The 16383-nt window shown below is 42.2% G+C and overlaps 1 protein-coding gene across 1 annotated transcript in view; it reads left to right on the top strand.

Moving 5' to 3' along the window:
• The first annotated feature begins 11180 nt into the window (after positions 1-11180).
• The window catches only part of LOC146711593 (myosin heavy chain, fast skeletal muscle-like), a 13272-nt gene continuing 8069 nt past the window's right edge, over positions 11181-16383 (top strand). Inside the window, exons 1-14 of the mRNA XM_085452966.1 lie at positions 11181-11348; positions 11434-11590; positions 11765-11792; positions 11872-11983; positions 12077-12169; positions 12257-12320; positions 12722-12820; positions 12911-13014; positions 13108-13246; positions 13332-13450; positions 13550-13699; positions 13784-13954; positions 14042-14348; positions 14482-14558. Coding sequence (XP_085309092.1) covers positions 11262-11348; positions 11434-11590; positions 11765-11792; positions 11872-11983; positions 12077-12169; positions 12257-12320; positions 12722-12820; positions 12911-13014; positions 13108-13246; positions 13332-13450; positions 13550-13699; positions 13784-13954; positions 14042-14348; positions 14482-14558 — 1707 coding nt within the window. The 5' untranslated portion in view covers positions 11181-11261. The remainder of the gene's footprint in view (positions 11349-11433; positions 11591-11764; positions 11793-11871; positions 11984-12076; positions 12170-12256; positions 12321-12721; positions 12821-12910; positions 13015-13107; positions 13247-13331; positions 13451-13549; positions 13700-13783; positions 13955-14041; positions 14349-14481; positions 14559-16383) is intronic.

Here is a 16383-nt window from a genome sequence, read left to right as displayed (position 1 = left end):
GTATAACACTGCACCATTTAAAGTCTTTAATTACGTAGTTAAAAATGTTCCTGTAGGGTAAAAATGAGCACATACATACAATAAAACATACTTCACAAAAACGTCTGAAGGTGCCTGATTGTGACTTCTTACTTTCAGTCTAGTTACAGTTATAAAAAATATTCCTTCAGTTAGGAATATTAGCGTTTTAACAAGAAGACATGTGACCATTTCTCAGTATAGTTTTGTATTATTTCCCTTTCAGCAAATCAAGTTGAATTTTTGAGTTTAAGTCCCATCTGTTATAGCTTCACATTTGAAAAACATCATCATGAATTCCCTGTACTTTTGCTGTTTTGCTTCCGCCATTATAAAATCACACTTCCTGGATGGTTCTTTCTCTCTCTGTGTACTTCGGGAAACTGATAACACCCCTGCTCCCAGCATATCACCAAAGCAAAGACTTTTGCCTTACTTGTTAACTAAGACTAAGACCACCAGGTACTGGAACAGCTTCTTCCCCACAGCTGTCAGACTCCTGAACTCTGCCTCCTGACATCTGACCCACGTTAAACTCATGGACTGAACATACACACACCCACAATGGACAACTGTACCCTCGAACACACAATAATAACATGGACTGAACCACCACTCAAAACCACTAGCACTTTATATAGCCTCTGTAGAAACTATCTACACCCTCACTTATCTTAACTGCACTACTGTATAGCTCTGTGTAAATAATCATTCTGTACATTCGATAATCTTTAATCCTACAACTGTTTACAACTTGCATAGTTCCCATTTCTGTATAGCTGTATATCTCAGATTTCTGTAAAGTTATTTATTTCATATTCTGTATAGTTTTTCATATTTATATCCTGTTCATAGCCTGTACATAGCTTGTACTCACTACAGCCTGTACATACTTAGTTATAGAATATTCACAACATACTTCATACCGTGTACATTATAACATACCATAATAGACCCATTTCTGTAATATACTTACATATCTATACTATTGCTAATATATATTGTAATATATCTATATCACTAAAGCACTTCTGGATGGATGCAAACTGCATTTCGTTGCCCTGTACCTGTGCATGTGCAATGACAATAAAGTTGAATTCTATTCTATTCTAACCAAGTTCATTTTCTAGCTCTATTGTCCTCAAGAAATGTCAGTGTGCTTGCTCCTGATAGAAGCAAAAGCCATAGTGACTTATCTGTGCTCATAAAACCAGAGGTACAGTGGAACTGTGGTAGTATTTTACAAATATATTTTGAGATTAAACACACTGTACATTTACAAAACATTACAACACTTCACTGCATTATAACACATTATAGTCTGTAACACTATATATAATGTGTTCTTAGGCACTACCATGGCTAAAAAGAGGAAATAGATCATTTTTGGCTGTTTTGGTTGTAACCCTCCTTATCGACTCTTTTTTCATGCATTTTTTACCTGACTCTTGGAATTACGATGAATAAACACAGCATATTTTAAGTTTTTCAGGTTTTTTGGTTTTGTTTTATTGTTTACTTTGTATTGTTTTCTACAATAAACTTACCTTACAGACATACACGTGCTTTTTTTTAAGAAAATACATTTGAAAGTTAAATAGACAAGTTGAGATGATAAATGTCCTTCAGGCTGGGATTTGTTGTTAACAACATATCTAAATGTGTCCTATAAATATATCCTTCTCTTATGCCAAACACGAATCCCTGCTCCTTGGCTTTGCTGGATTTATTTTTGACCATGGTACCTCATGACCTTCTGGTAAGATGGCAAATATTAACCCACGTCTGTGCAAAACTTGGAAATGAAAGATAATCCGGTTATGACCCTTTCCATTCCATTAATCATTTATCACTTATTCATAAATCAAAAATAAAAATTTAACAGTTGTATGTTCCTTTTTTCATTAGAGATACACATTAACAGTATTTATAACAAACAATTTTCTGGTATTAAATTATCATTGTTGCATTATGTCCCTAGTAGAGATATATAACACCGGTCTGGCATTAACACAAAGTCTTGCCCTGAATTTTATATCCGATGTGTGAGATTTTTATGTCCTGTAACTATACACCAGTGGCATTTCAAAACTCCTCCACATATAAAACTCATTACTGGCTATGACATCAAAATTACTTGCACAAGTATAAGCTTAGTATAAACTCAATTTAATATCAGTTTACCTTCAAGATTGATTGTAATAAATAATTCACAAACCATGCAGTGCACTGTTATAATTTACCACTAGTGGTGTGCTAAATATTTATAAGCACAATCACCTTAAAATAATTTATTTCAACAAGAAATGCAGCTAAACTGATTGTGAAAATGCTTTTGATGTGTTCCTGTTGCACTTCAAAAGAAGGATTGGAGTTACTCAAAAAGACATAAATGCAGCAATTTAAGTTTAATGTAACAAATATGTGACATTATACTTTACTTAAGTGTATATTGTAATATACAGCCATAAACTGTCCCTTCTAGATAGATAGATAGATAGATAGATAGATAGATAGATAGATAGATAGATAGATAGATAGATAGATAGATAGATAGATAGATAGATAGATAGATAGATAGATAGATAGATATGTATAATGTATTATTTATTTAATTTATGTAAACATACATATTTGTATGTCTGTAAACTATATATATGTGTGTGCTTGCCTGTGTGTCCTTTTCATAAAGCATTGCAATAAAATAGCACCTTGACGTACACAGGGTATTAAGGAGTTTCTATTTGCATCACCTGTGGTAAATTCCATAAATCTAAAACAATGGAAATTAATTATGGGTTGTGCACTAAGCATATGATTTATGTTTCACTTGGTCATATTTTCAGTCTCTAGTAAAGTGCCACCATGAGCACAGACGCGGAGATGGAGCAGTATGGCCCAGCGGCCATTTACCTCCGCAAGCCAGAAAAGGACAGGATTGAGGCCCAGACTGCTCCATTTGATGCCAAGACGGCCTTCTTTGTAACTGATCCTGGTGAGATGTATGTCAAGGGCAAACTCGTCAAGAAGGAGGGTGGTAAAGCCACTGTTGAGACAGACGCAGGAAAGGTAGATGAATAATCTATGTACTTTATCTGTTTGTTAAATATATAATGCCGAAGTGAGAGGTAAGTGACGGAAGTGATGTTGTAGGTGACGTCAGACGCCGGAGATTTTGGCGGAGAAAAAGCAAATGGTAGCATAGAGTTTAACAAAGGTTTTCCAAGCTTCAGTATTACCAAATATACTAATCAATTGTCATATAACTAACAACATCTGTTTTATCATCTCTAACACCCTGGAGGACAACGGGGAGAGTTTAGACGCTCTCCAAGATTACATCGACCGCTGTTTTCAAGATTTAGTAATGCATAAGGCCCAGAGTGCATCTTCCCCGGCCAAAATCGAGACGCCGTCATCGAAGAGAAGTCGCCAGGCAGACTCCCCCGGTACAACATCGCCTGCCGGCAAAGACATCGCAGAAATCCTGGAGTCAATCGACAAGCGATTGTCCAGTTTCGATGCGAGGCTGTCCCTGGTGGAGATTTTACACCGGGAATTTAAATCTCTGAGAGAATCCCTGGAATTCAGCCAGCAGCAGGTGGAAACGCTTGCCGCTGAAAATGCCACGCTACGGGAGTCGGTTAAATCTCTCACCGATAACGTGACCCAGCTAAACATTGAAAATAAAAAAATAAAAGAGTCCGTTATCGATCTACAAGCCCGTAGCATGAGAGATAATCTTGTGTTTTCTGGTATTCCAGAAACTGCCGGAGAGGACGCAGAGGCAACGGTGAAAAACTTCATTAAAATCCACCTGAAGCTGCCGGAGGACACCGTAAAGAACATCGACTTCGATAGAGTACATCGCTTGGGGGGCGCGCGGTCGCGGACCGGGAGACCACGGCCTATTGTGGCCAAATTCAGTCAATTCAAACAGAAGGAACAGGTGAAGAGTCGCGGCAGAGAGCTGAAAGGAACGGACTTCAGCGTGAACGACCAGTTCCCCATAGAGATCCTGGAATGACGCAAGGTCCTGTTCCCAGTTCGACGTAGCTTCATCCAGAAAGGCTCCCGTGCTGTCATCGCCGTGGACCGGCTCTACGTGGACGGACAGCTTTACCGCGACCTCGGCACCACACCGTGGTTATATTAACTGCACTCCAGATAAGAACCCGCTACACTCTTTTCTTATTCATTCACACTCTCTCCTTTAACATGAGTTTAAGCTAGTAATATCAATATGATGTCATAGCAGATATAACACCGTCACCCTCCGTCATTGCTTTAATTGGAATGTTTCCGTTTCGTTTCTTTTTTTTTTGTTGTCGCTCACAGTTCATGTGGTTTCTTTCTTTCTCTTGTCTTTCACTGCTGTGGTCACCTACTTCCCCACTCACCTACAAACAACACCCTCTATTTCTCCATATTTTCACAACACGATCACGCAAACACATCAGCTCAACGGCAGCACATTCACAACAGCCTCACAGCACGCACAGACTTGCAGGACACATAAGCAAGCCACGCTTGTTCATATTAGTGAATATTCACACACATAGTCAGACTTATGGAGTCTCTCACCACACTTCTTTTTCTCTTTCTATTTACAAACAAGGGATGTTTCCATATTCTCTCCACCTGTCTAAACGAAACACCCAGCATACATCATTAGACATACACGCACAATTAAGGGCATGCTGAGGTTTGTCACATGGAATGTAAATGGAGCTGGCACCAGAGGAAAGAGGTTAAAAATATTTAACCAGCTTAAAAAACTACAGGCAGATGTTGTTTTATTACAAGAAACTCACAAACCTGTCACAGGTTTAAATGAACTTAAAACACCTGAGTTCCCTAACGTGTTTGCAGCCGGTTATAATTCTAGACAACGGGGAGTAGCAATTTTAATACATAAAAATGTTAATTTTACAGTACTCGATACAGTTATAGATCCAGAGGGTAGATTTCTAATTATTAAACTATCAATATTGAACAAAAAACTATGTATTGTTAGTATATATGGTCCAAATGTTGATGAACCCTCATTCTTCCACGGTTTTTTTAGTGCACTCTCTGAACACCTTGATTGCACACTCATTCTTGGCGGTGACCTCAACCTTGGACTAAATGAAGAAATGGATAGGCTCAACACAACAGGAACTCAGCGTAATTGGCAGTCCACAAATATAATCAAACAGTATATGAACGACTTTGGTCTTTGCGATGCATGGCGCTCTCTTCACCCCACCAGTAAGGAATATACTTTTTTCTCGCATGTTCATCACTCTTACTCTCGTCTGGATTATTTTTTGGTCAGCAGCTCACTGCTGTGTGACATTTCAGACACTGAGATTCATCCTATAGCTGTCAGCGATCATGCTCCTGTATCTTTAACACTAATGCACAAGAATAATACTACGCCAAGTAAAAACTGGAGATTTAATATATCACTACTTAAAGATGAAGACTTTATTAAATACTTTAAAAAGGAATGGACTTCATATTTAGACTTTAATGACACTCCCGGAATATCTGCTTCTGTTCTATGGGAAGCAGGGAAAGCTGTGATGAGAGGTAAAATAATTTCTTTCTCATCACACAAAAAGAAAGAAGAAAACAAAAATATTCAGGAATTAGAAAAAAACATCAAATCACTAGAAGAAGCCTACGCGTCCCACCAAGATCAGGAAACATTGAACAAAATATGCAAAACAAAACTAGAATTAAATGAAACTATTAATAAAAAAACACAATTCCTTATACAAAGACTTCGCTTGCAGAATTTTGAACACAGTAACAAATCAGGTCGATTTCTAGCTAACCAGCTAAAAATAAATAAAGAAAAAATAACTATATGTGCTGCTAAAGATTTATCGGGGAACACAATATATGATCCTGGAAGAATAAACAACATTTTTAGGGATTTCTATGAAACTTTATACTCACCACAAATAAACCCATCTAAAAATGAAATTGATCTGTTTCTTGACAACGTAACTCTTCCAAAATTACTAGACAGTCAAGCAATGGAACTGGATTCGCCACTGACGCCAAGTGAACTCCAGGAAGCCCTGATAAGTATGCCCAATAATAAGGCTCCAGGTCCAGACGGCTTCCCTGCAGAATTCTACAAAGAATTCTGGACAATTTTGGCACCAGTATTCCACAGCATGTTGCAGGAAATCGAGGAAAAGGGCAGACTACCACCAAATATGAATTCTGCCAACATTAGTCTCCTGCTAAAACCAGGAAAAGACCCTTTATTTCCCTCAAGCTATCGTCCAATTTCTCTTTTAAATGTAGACCTTAAAATAATCTGCAAAGCTCTCTCAAAGAGATTAGAGAAAATGACCCCCCTCTTAATTCATCCTGACCAAACTGGTTTCATAAAAGGTCGGCACTCCTCAACAAACACTCGTAGATTACTTAATTTAATAGACTACTCATACGATAAAAACATCGAAACCATAATATTATCTCTAGATGCAGAAAAAGCATTTGACAGAGTTAATTGGAAATTTTTATTCGCAACTTTACACAAATTTGGTTTTGGAAACTCTTTCATAAACTGGATAAGAATATTATACAATTCCCCAATGGCTTGTATCAGAACAAATGACCAGACATCCTCCAGCTTCTGTCTCCTGAGGGGCACCAGACAGGGATGCCCACTCTCCCCTTCACTTTTTGCAATTTTTATCGAACCTCTAGCAGCAGCATTTAGACAGGCTACAACAATTAAGGGCATAAAATGTAAGAACATAGAACATAAAATCAGTCTCTATGCGGATGATGTGTTGCTTTTTCTGCAAAACACACAAACCAACCTCTCTGAGGTAATTACTCTAATAAACTGGTTTTCAAGAGTTTCAGATTATTCAATTAACTGGCCAAAATCTACAGTTCTCCCCATTAACTGCTCCTTCCATAATTCTTCCTCTGCCCCACTGCAATCCGGAAATATTAAATATTTAGGTATTAATGTCTCTCCTAAGCTTTCAGACTTAACTAAACTAAACCACATCCCACTTCTAAAGAAAGTAGAAGGCGATCTGACTAGATGGAAATCTTTACCCATATCACTCATGGGAAGGGTCGCCACTATAAAAATGATGATCTTGCCAAAAATAAATTACTTATTTTTGATGATCCCTAACAAACCATCACAAGATTGGTTCAGATCTCTGGATTCATATATTTCCAAATTCCTTTGGAAAGATAAACCCCCGCGTATTAGCTTAAAAACGCTACAAAGAACCAAGGATAGAGGAGGATTAGATCTGCCTAATTTTCACCAATACTTCTTAGCCAACAGGCTTCAGTTCATCTCAGAATGGTTAAAACATACCTTCTTAGTTGAGCCCTGGCTAGATGTTGAACAGGCACTATGCAAGGATCTAGAGATTTCAGACCTACCATTTATTAGCTCAAACATCAAAAGACATGAATGCTTTAAAAGTATCAACATCAGCTTTTCTCTAACAGCATGGTGGGAGTTTCTAAAAATAACGGAGTCTTCATTAATCCCATGCAAACGTACACCTATCTGGAATAACCCTGACATATTACAAAACAATAATATGATTAATTTCCCAGAATGGAGTTGTAAAGGAATTAAATACTTAGAACATATATTAGAGGGAACAGAATTTATTCCATTTGACAGACTAGTTGAACAATATGGGATCAACAAGACAAGGTTTTTAGAATATCAACAAATTAAATCCATAGTAAAAAAGAAATTTAACCTCAGTCAAGTTGAATTACAAACACCACTAAGTGCGGCACATTTTCTTACTCTTAAATCCCCCAAATTATTATCTAAAATATACAGAACACTTTCTAAATTAGATGAATCAATATCCCTTCCTACTGCAAAGTGGGAAGCAGATTTATCAGTCAACCTAGACCAAAACTTCTGGTCTCAGATTTGCTTAAAAACTTTTAAATTAATTAAAAATCCCAGTCTGCAATTAATACAATACAAAATACTTCATAGAGTGCACTATACAGGTCATCGGATGTTCAAGATGGGCTTTACATCTTCCAACAACTGCTCACACTGTCAAGGCAATACACCAGACAATTACATCCACGCTCTTTGGTTCTGTCCACCAGTGCAAAAGTTTTGGCGCGAGATATGTGAAGACTTATCAAAGTGTCTGAAATGTAACATTCCAACTTCCCCCTTAGTGTGTCTACTGGGCAGCTTAGATAATGTCACTTCAGAAAAGAATATAGCCCATATGATCTTCACTGCCCTATGCATAGCCAAGAAAACAGTCCTCATGAACTGGAAAAATAAAAATAATCTTAATTCTAACCAATATAGAAATTATCTATTAGATTACATTAGTCTTGACACAGCCTCTGCCACCACATTAGATCAATTGCTCTGGGCCCCTTTTATCAGCTCCATCACCTAGTGGGGGTGGGGGGTCATAGTTTGGTCCCGCCTTCACTGTTGTGATTGGTGAGGGGGTAGGGACAGGCTTAGGGCGTCGGGGGGTTCCCCGGAGGCATCTTCCTTGGGGGGCTCAACCCGGGGAACGGTCACGTCCGGTTGGGGGCTCTGTTGGCTCTCAGGTGACTGTTTCCTCGCGGCTGCGTGCAGCGGGGCTAGGGGAGGGTCTGTGCTGACGGACGTGGGTTACTGACCTGGCAACCTGGCTGCCCCTGGGTGGGTCCGGGATGGGCGTGAGGTTCTGGGGGCGCTCCGTCTCTGGGCTGGGGCCCGGGCCGGGCCTCGGGGGCTTGGGTCCTGGTTGGTGTGTTGCCGGGGTTGTGGGCGGGTGGGTGCATGGGGGCCCGGCCCTGGAGCAGGGTGCCGCCGGTGCGTCGAGCCGCCTGGGGGGCTCTTCAACTGGTGGGGGGGATGGTCACATCTTGCAGGAGCTTTCTTCTCTTCAGGAACTCTCTGCAGGAGGGGGAGATACAGGAGAGGTGGAGGAAGATCTCAGCCTGGGCGTTTACCGTCTTATGTAGTCTGGAAGATGTGTGGATGGTGGGGTGGGTGCAGTTTTCTCTGTGGTGGGGTTGGGTGGACTGTCCAGGGCTCTGTGGAGCCGGGGGGCGCTACTGCACTGGGCCCCGGTCTGATGGGCCTGGGCCCCCCTTCCCTGGCGGGTCGCGGAGGGTGGGGGTGCCTACTGGGGTCAGCGGGGGAGCTGGCCCCAGGGAGGGGTTACCTGCCCCTCCCTTCCTTCCCTCCCCATCTCCAGCTGCCTCCCTCTTCCCGCTCCTCCACAACCACCCACACATGCAGGGCCTTGGAGTGGGGGTATGTCACCAGGGTGCAGAGGAGGCTACCCCCCCCCCCCCCCGTCCCCTTCTGGCTGCCTCTGCCTCAATTTTATCCCACAACTTAGACATTCACATTATTCACACTCTCATTACACATACATATAGGATCTTGGGGATGGGCACAATCACGGAGTCCAAATCACCATCAGGGTGTATACCTCACCCCTGACGTCGTTGCCCACCTCTCAATTTTAAATACACTTAGTCATTGAGGGCTAGCAGGAGGGACTATGCGCTTACCTGCTGCTCCTTGGCAGGTAGCTCCATGCCCTCCTGGGTTTTAATTGCACCTTAGAACACATATGCATCAACACTACAATGAGCGGGTGGAGGGAGGTTTGGAGTCTTCTCCCACCCCCATTCTCTGCGGCCTGCTGGAGCGGGAGGGCTAGTAGGAGGAGTTGGCCGTCCGACTGCGGTCTGGGGTGTGGGGCCTCCCTGCTGCTGCGGAGTCGGGGTGGTCTGCCTCTCCCCACCGCAGGGAAAAGGGTAACACCACCTGGGTCTGGGTGCAATTCCCCCCTCCAGGGGCAAGGGTACCTAGACCCGGTTTGTAGAGTACGCTTGGGGAGTGTGATTGTGTGTACAGCGTCTCTTTATGTCTGTCTCCACGTTGGTTGAGTGTGGAGTGAGTGCATATGAGAGCATGAGGGTGGGAATGGATGTTTGTGTCTGTGTGTGCCTGTATGTCTGTGTCTATATGTCAGGTTGGGTATCAGACGCCACCTCTCTGGGGACACCTCAGGCCCTCCAAGGTTTGGAGGCCTATCTCCACCCACCACCACTTCCCCTGCCGGTGGCGGACTCCCTCAGGTGTCGGTGTGTTGGTGGTTCTTTGTGTCTGGGGGTGGGCGTCCGGGTACACACCGGCTCACTCCTTGGCGGCCGCTTGTCGGGGCCTGGGGCCTGGGGCTCGCTCGGGCCCCTTTGGAGGTGGGGTGCCCCCGGCCTCTCGGCCTGGGGCTCGGTCACTCAGGCACAGCTGGGGGCCGGCGGAGCTCACGGGCGCGTCACTGCAACTCCCCCTGACTTCTGCTCCGCGGCTGCTGGGCGAGCCCTCATCTGGGACTCTCCTCAGCTCTTACTGGAACAGTGGCGCGGCTGCCCCTCTGTTGGTCTTCCATGGTCTCTTGTGTTCTGGGGGCCTCTGGATGTCTGGAGTTTTGATCTCCTCCATACCCACTTCACACCCTGGAGGACGGGGCTGTGGCCCCCCCACACTCCCTAGCAGATCATTACATGGAGAAACCTTTGGAATGCAAGCATGCTGATCCACACAGGTATGCACACATGGGTATTCACAGACGCGGACTAAAGCTTTCTTGGCGGCTGCCTCAAAGCACACTGTGCGCTGTCTATCTTGCGTGCTGCACAATATCGTTTATTATTTAGTAAATATTGATATCTATGACTAGCTAGTTTATTGTGATGGTGCTTTGTTTTCTCTATTATTATGTTGCTCTTTGTTGTTTGCTGTCTCCTCTGTTTGTTTGTTTTTGTTTGTTTGTTTGTTTGTTTTTCTCCATACAGGTGACCCAGGAGTTCTTTTTTTTTTTTTTCTCTCTCTCTCTCTTCCCCCCCCTTCTCACCGTCTCTTCTCCCCTTTGGTTTTCTTTCTTTCTCTCCCCCTCTTTCTCTCATTCATTCCCCCTGTCCTATTTATTAAAAAAAAAAAAAAAAAAAAAAAAATGACAAAGGATGAACTGAAGCTCTGCCATCACGTAATGTCGCATACTGCTGTTTCTGATGTGATTTAGAAAAAAAAAAAATATATATATATATATATATATATATATATATATATATATATATAATGCCGAACTGTGAAAGATGAAGTTGTCTGATGGATCATTAAAATCTATTCAGACGGATCTATTCAGACGGTCACTGTAAAGGAGGATGAAATCCACCCTAGAAACCCTCCAAAGTTTGATAAGATGGAGGACATGGCCATGATGACCCACCTTAATGACCCATCTGTGTTGTTTAACCTCAAAGAGCGTTATGCATCATGGATGATCTACGTAAGTTTTCACATTGCTGTGTGTGAGAGGAAAGTATCATGCTGATCTGTAAATGTTTAAATGATATTTATTGTCTATGATACAGACCTACTCTGGGTTGTTCTGCGTTGTCGTCAATCCCTACAAGTGGCTTCCTGTATATGATGCTACATGTGTAGCAGCATACAGAGGAAAGAAGAGGATTGAGGCTCCACCCCACATCTTCTCCATCTCTGACAATGCCTATCAGTTTATGCTCACTGGTAAGCTCAATTTCCTATTAAAGCCTTTAAATGCATTTAGGACTTCTACTTAAAGAGATGACCATTAATCATTGCGTGAAAAAAATTGCTTCTTACCACATAGCTACTTATAAGTGATAGGAAATAAATGAATACTAAGATTATTCAAGACATGCTTATATGTTTTTCTTTTAGATCGTGAGAACCAGTCTGTCCTGATTACGTGAGTATAATAAAAACTGTATGCAAAATATATAAAAACGATATAAAGGCATTTTAACAATGTGTCCCCTAAACCCCAGTGGAGAATCCGGTGCGGGAAAGACTGTCAACACCAAACGTGTCATCCAGTACTTTGCAACAATTGCAGCTCTTGGAGCTAAGAAGGCTGAGCCAGCAGCTGGCAAAATACAGGTAGATTCTTTATTCTGCGTCAAAGTCTTTGTGACAGAAAAAGAAAATCAATTTTGGAAGATCAGCTCACATAAACACAATATATTCTTGCAGGGCTCTCTTGAGGATCAGATTGTTGCTGCCAACCCTCTGTTGGAGGCCTACGGTAATGCCAAGACTGTGAGGAATGACAACTCCTCTCGATTTGTAAGTGATTAAAATGAGTTAATGTAAATGAGCTTTTTACTACTTGCTCTCATGAAAGGCAATATTAATAAAGATCTACCCCTGTAGGGTAAATTCATCAGGATTCACTTTGGCACATCTGGCAAGCTGGCCTCAGCTGATATTGAAACATGTAAGTTTGAACCACAGTGTAAATTACCATTATCTGTGATAGAAATTATTTTACAGCACATAAAGAGATGAGTCACTTAATTTCAGAAGAAGTAATATTGTCTGTTGTGGTGGAACACACGGATGCATGAACAGTGTGGTTACGCTATATATATAAGTTATATACTGTAACCCAGCAGTTATCGTGTGTAAGTATAAGTAGGAACATATTGCAACTTCACGGAACATTTAAAGTATAATAAGGTATACTGTGAAGCACGTTATAAGTAAAGCAACAGAACTGAAAAAAGTTTCAAACACGCCCAATGACAGCCAAGGAAATAAATGCATGTATGATCCATTTTGCAGTTTTGACTGTGATGTCTCATGTCTACAGTGTCAAAATTAATCTGTTGTCCTTAGATCTGCTGGAGAAGTCCCGTGTCACCTTCCAGTTGTCTGCTGAGAGGAGCTACCATATCTTCTATCAGCTGATGACAGGCCACAAGCCTGAGCTTCTGGGTATGCTGACAGGACACCTAAATTTAAATTTTAAAACCATTAAAATCACATTCTAAGCAAAAAACAAGTTAACTTCATTTCTCCTTTCAGAGGCTCTTCTGATCACAACTAACCCTTATGACTATCCAATGATCAGTCAGGGTGAAATCACTGTCAAGAGCATCGATGATGTGGAGGAGTTCATTGCAACAGATGTAAAATCACATTTGACACAGAATCTTATACTTAACCATAAATATCTTCTTTTGTTTTATTTATTGATAGCTGATTTCATTTTTTTCTTACAGACTGCTATTGACATCTTGGGCTTTACTGGTGAAGAGAAGTTAAGCATCTACAAGCTGACTGGTGCTGTGATGCATCATGGCAACATGAAATTCAAGCAGAAGCAGCGTGAAGAGCAGGCTGAACCTGATGGCACCGAGGGTATTGTGAAAAATTTCTATAATGGAGAAATGTTTGAAGTATTTGTATTTATTAGGTATTATAATGATTTGTTTTAATCCAACAGTGGCTGACAAGATTGCGTACCTACTGGGCCTGAACTCGGCTGATATGCTGAAAGCTTTGTGCTACCCAAGAGTCAAGGTTGGCAATGAGATGGTGACCAAAGGTCAGACCGTCCCACAGGTAATTCATAAAAGGGAGACTTGTATAATCATATTATAATTATAAACATTATAGCTGTATTCATATGGTTTTGTATAATTCTAAATTCTTGTTTGCCAGGTCAACAATGCTGTCTCGGCTCTGTGCAAATCTATCTATGAGAAAATGTTCTTGTGGATGGTTATCCGTATCAATGAGATGCTGGACACAAAGCAGCCCAGACAGTTCTTCATTGGAGTGCTGGATATCGCTGGGTTTGAGATCTTTGATGTGAGCACTTGAAACATTTCAACACATTTCTTAAACTTTAAAGACTTTATTGCCATGAAGTTAGACATGGTTGTACTATTACAGTTCAACAGCTTGGAGCAACTCTGCATCAACTTCACCAATGAGAAACTGCAACAGTTTTTCAACCATCACATGTTTGTCCTGGAGCAAGAGGAGTACAAGAAAGAAGGCATTCAATGGGAGTTCATTGACTTTGGTATGGACTTGGCTGCTTGCATTGAGCTTATTGAGAAGGTAAACAGCTGCTCAGGAAGAAATGTACATGTGGTTGCATATGTTACCTCCCTTGAAATTTTAATATGATTTGTGCCATTTTCTCAGCCAATGGGCATCTTCTCCATCCTTGAAGAGGAGTGCATGTTCCCCAAGGCCTCTGACACAACGTTCAAGAACAAGCTGCACGATCAGCATCTTGGCAAGACCAAAGCATTTGAGAAACCAAAGCCTGGAAAGGGCAAGGCTGAGGCACACTTCTCCCTGGTTCACTATGCTGGTACAGTGGACTACAATATCACTGGCTGGCTGGACAAGAACAAGGACCCACTGAATGACTCAGTTGTGCAGCTCTACCAGAAGTCTTCAAACAAACTGCTGTGCTTACTGTACGCAGCCCATGCTGGAGCTGAAGGTAAGAAAAAAAAGTGCTCACAAACTCCCATGTCCAGTACAGATAGCTACAATGTGCATACTGCAGGCTAAAATTATACAGTGAAAAATATTTTTTCAATTCCAGTAATGAAATTTACTGTTTATGAAAACAGAGGCTGCTGGTGGTGGTGGCAAGAAGGGTGGCAAGAAGAAGGGTGGTTCCTTCCAGACCGTGTCTGCTCTTTTCAGAGTATGTATAGATTTATATATATATATATATATATATATATATATATATATATATATATATATATATATATATATATATATATATATATATATATATATTTTTTTTTTTTATATATATATATATATATATGGTTTTTTTTGTCTGTGTTTTTTTTTTTATATATATATAATATATATATATATATATATATATATATATATAAAAACACCCAGCACGCCCCTGCGGGCAGTTTATCCTTCAAGCTCGGGTCCTCTACCAGAGGCCTGGGAGCTTGAGGGTCCTGCGCAGTATCTTAGCTGTTCCCAGGACTGCGCTCTTCTGGACAGAGATCTCTGATGTTATTCCCGGGATCTGCTGGAGCCACTCGCCTAGCTTGGGAGTCACCGCACCTAGTGCTCCGATTACCACGGGGACCACCATTACCTTCACCCTCCACATCCTCTCGAGCTCTTCTCTGAGCCCTTGGTATTTCTCCAGCTTCTCGTGTTCTTTCTTCCTGATATTGCTGTCATTGGGAACCGCCACATCGATCACTACGGCCGTCTTCTTCTGTTTGTCTACCACCACTATGTCCGGTTGATTAGCCACCACCATTTTGTCCGTCTGTATCTGGAAGTCCCACAGGATCTTAGCTCGGTCATTCTCCACCACCCTTGGGGGCATCTCCCATTTTGACCTCGGGACTTCCAGGTTATACTCGGCACAGATGTTCCTGTACACTATGCCGGCCACTTGGTTATGGCGTTCCATGTATGCCTTGTCTGCTAGCATCTTGCACCCTGCTGTTATGTGCTAGATTATCTCTGGGGCATCTTTACACAGCCTGCACCTGGGGTCTTGCCTGGTGTGATAGACCCCAGCCTCTCTGGATCTTGTACTCAGAGCTTGTTCTTGTGCTGCCATGATTATTGCCTCTGTGCTGTCTTTCAGTCCAGCTTTGTCCAGCCACTGGTAGGATTTCTGGATATCAGCCACCTCCTCTATCTGCCGGTGGTACATACCGTGCAGGGGCCTATCCTTCCATGATGGTTCCTCGTCTCCCTCCTCTTTCTTGGGTTTCTGCTGCCTGAGGTATTCACTGAGCAATCGGTCAGTTGGGGCCATCTTCCCAATGTATTCTTGGATGTTCGTTGTCTCATCCTGGACTGTGGTGCTGACACTCACCAGTCCCCGGCCCCCTTCCTTCTGCTCCCGCTGAGGCACAGAAACAACTGAGGAATGTCCAAGCGTACAGCCTCAGGGTGCTGGACTTGGGGTGAAACCCTCCATGCATGGTCAGGAGCTTTCTTGTCTTTATGTCAGTGGCTTCTATCTCCTCCTTTGGCCAGCCTATTACCCCAGCAGGGTACCTGATCACGGGCAGGGCGTACTTGTTGATGACCCGGATCTTGTTCTTACCATTCAGCTGACTCCTCAGGACTTGCCTGACCCTCTGCAGGTACTTGGTGGTTGCAGCTTTTCTAGCGGCCTCTTCATTGTTCCCATTCCCCTGCAGGATCCCCAGGTACTTGTAACTGTCCTCTATGTCTGCAATGTTGCCTTCTGGTAGTTCAATCCCCTCAGTTCTGACTACCTTCCCTCTCTTTGTTACCATCCGACTACACTTCTCCAGTCCGAACGACATTCCAATGTCATTGCTGTATAGCCTGGTAGTGTGGATCAGTGAATCGATGTCTCGTTCACTCTTGGCATACAGCTTGATGTCATCCATGTACAGGAGGTGGCTGACAACTGCTCCGTTCCGTAATCGGTATCCGTAGCCAGTCTTGTTAATGATCTCACTGAGGGGGTTCAGGCCTATGCAGAACAGCAGTGGGGACAGAGC

This window comes from Copadichromis virginalis, linkage group LG4, assembly GCF_057382275.1.
Source record: "Copadichromis virginalis isolate Kocher_CV1m ecotype Utaka linkage group LG4, C_Virginalis_male_GT1.1, whole genome shotgun sequence".
Taxonomy (NCBI): Eukaryota; Metazoa; Chordata; class Actinopteri; order Cichliformes; family Cichlidae; genus Copadichromis; species Copadichromis virginalis.
Note: the sequence above shows the minus strand (reverse complement) of the source record. Positions and strands in the feature narration are given on the sequence as shown.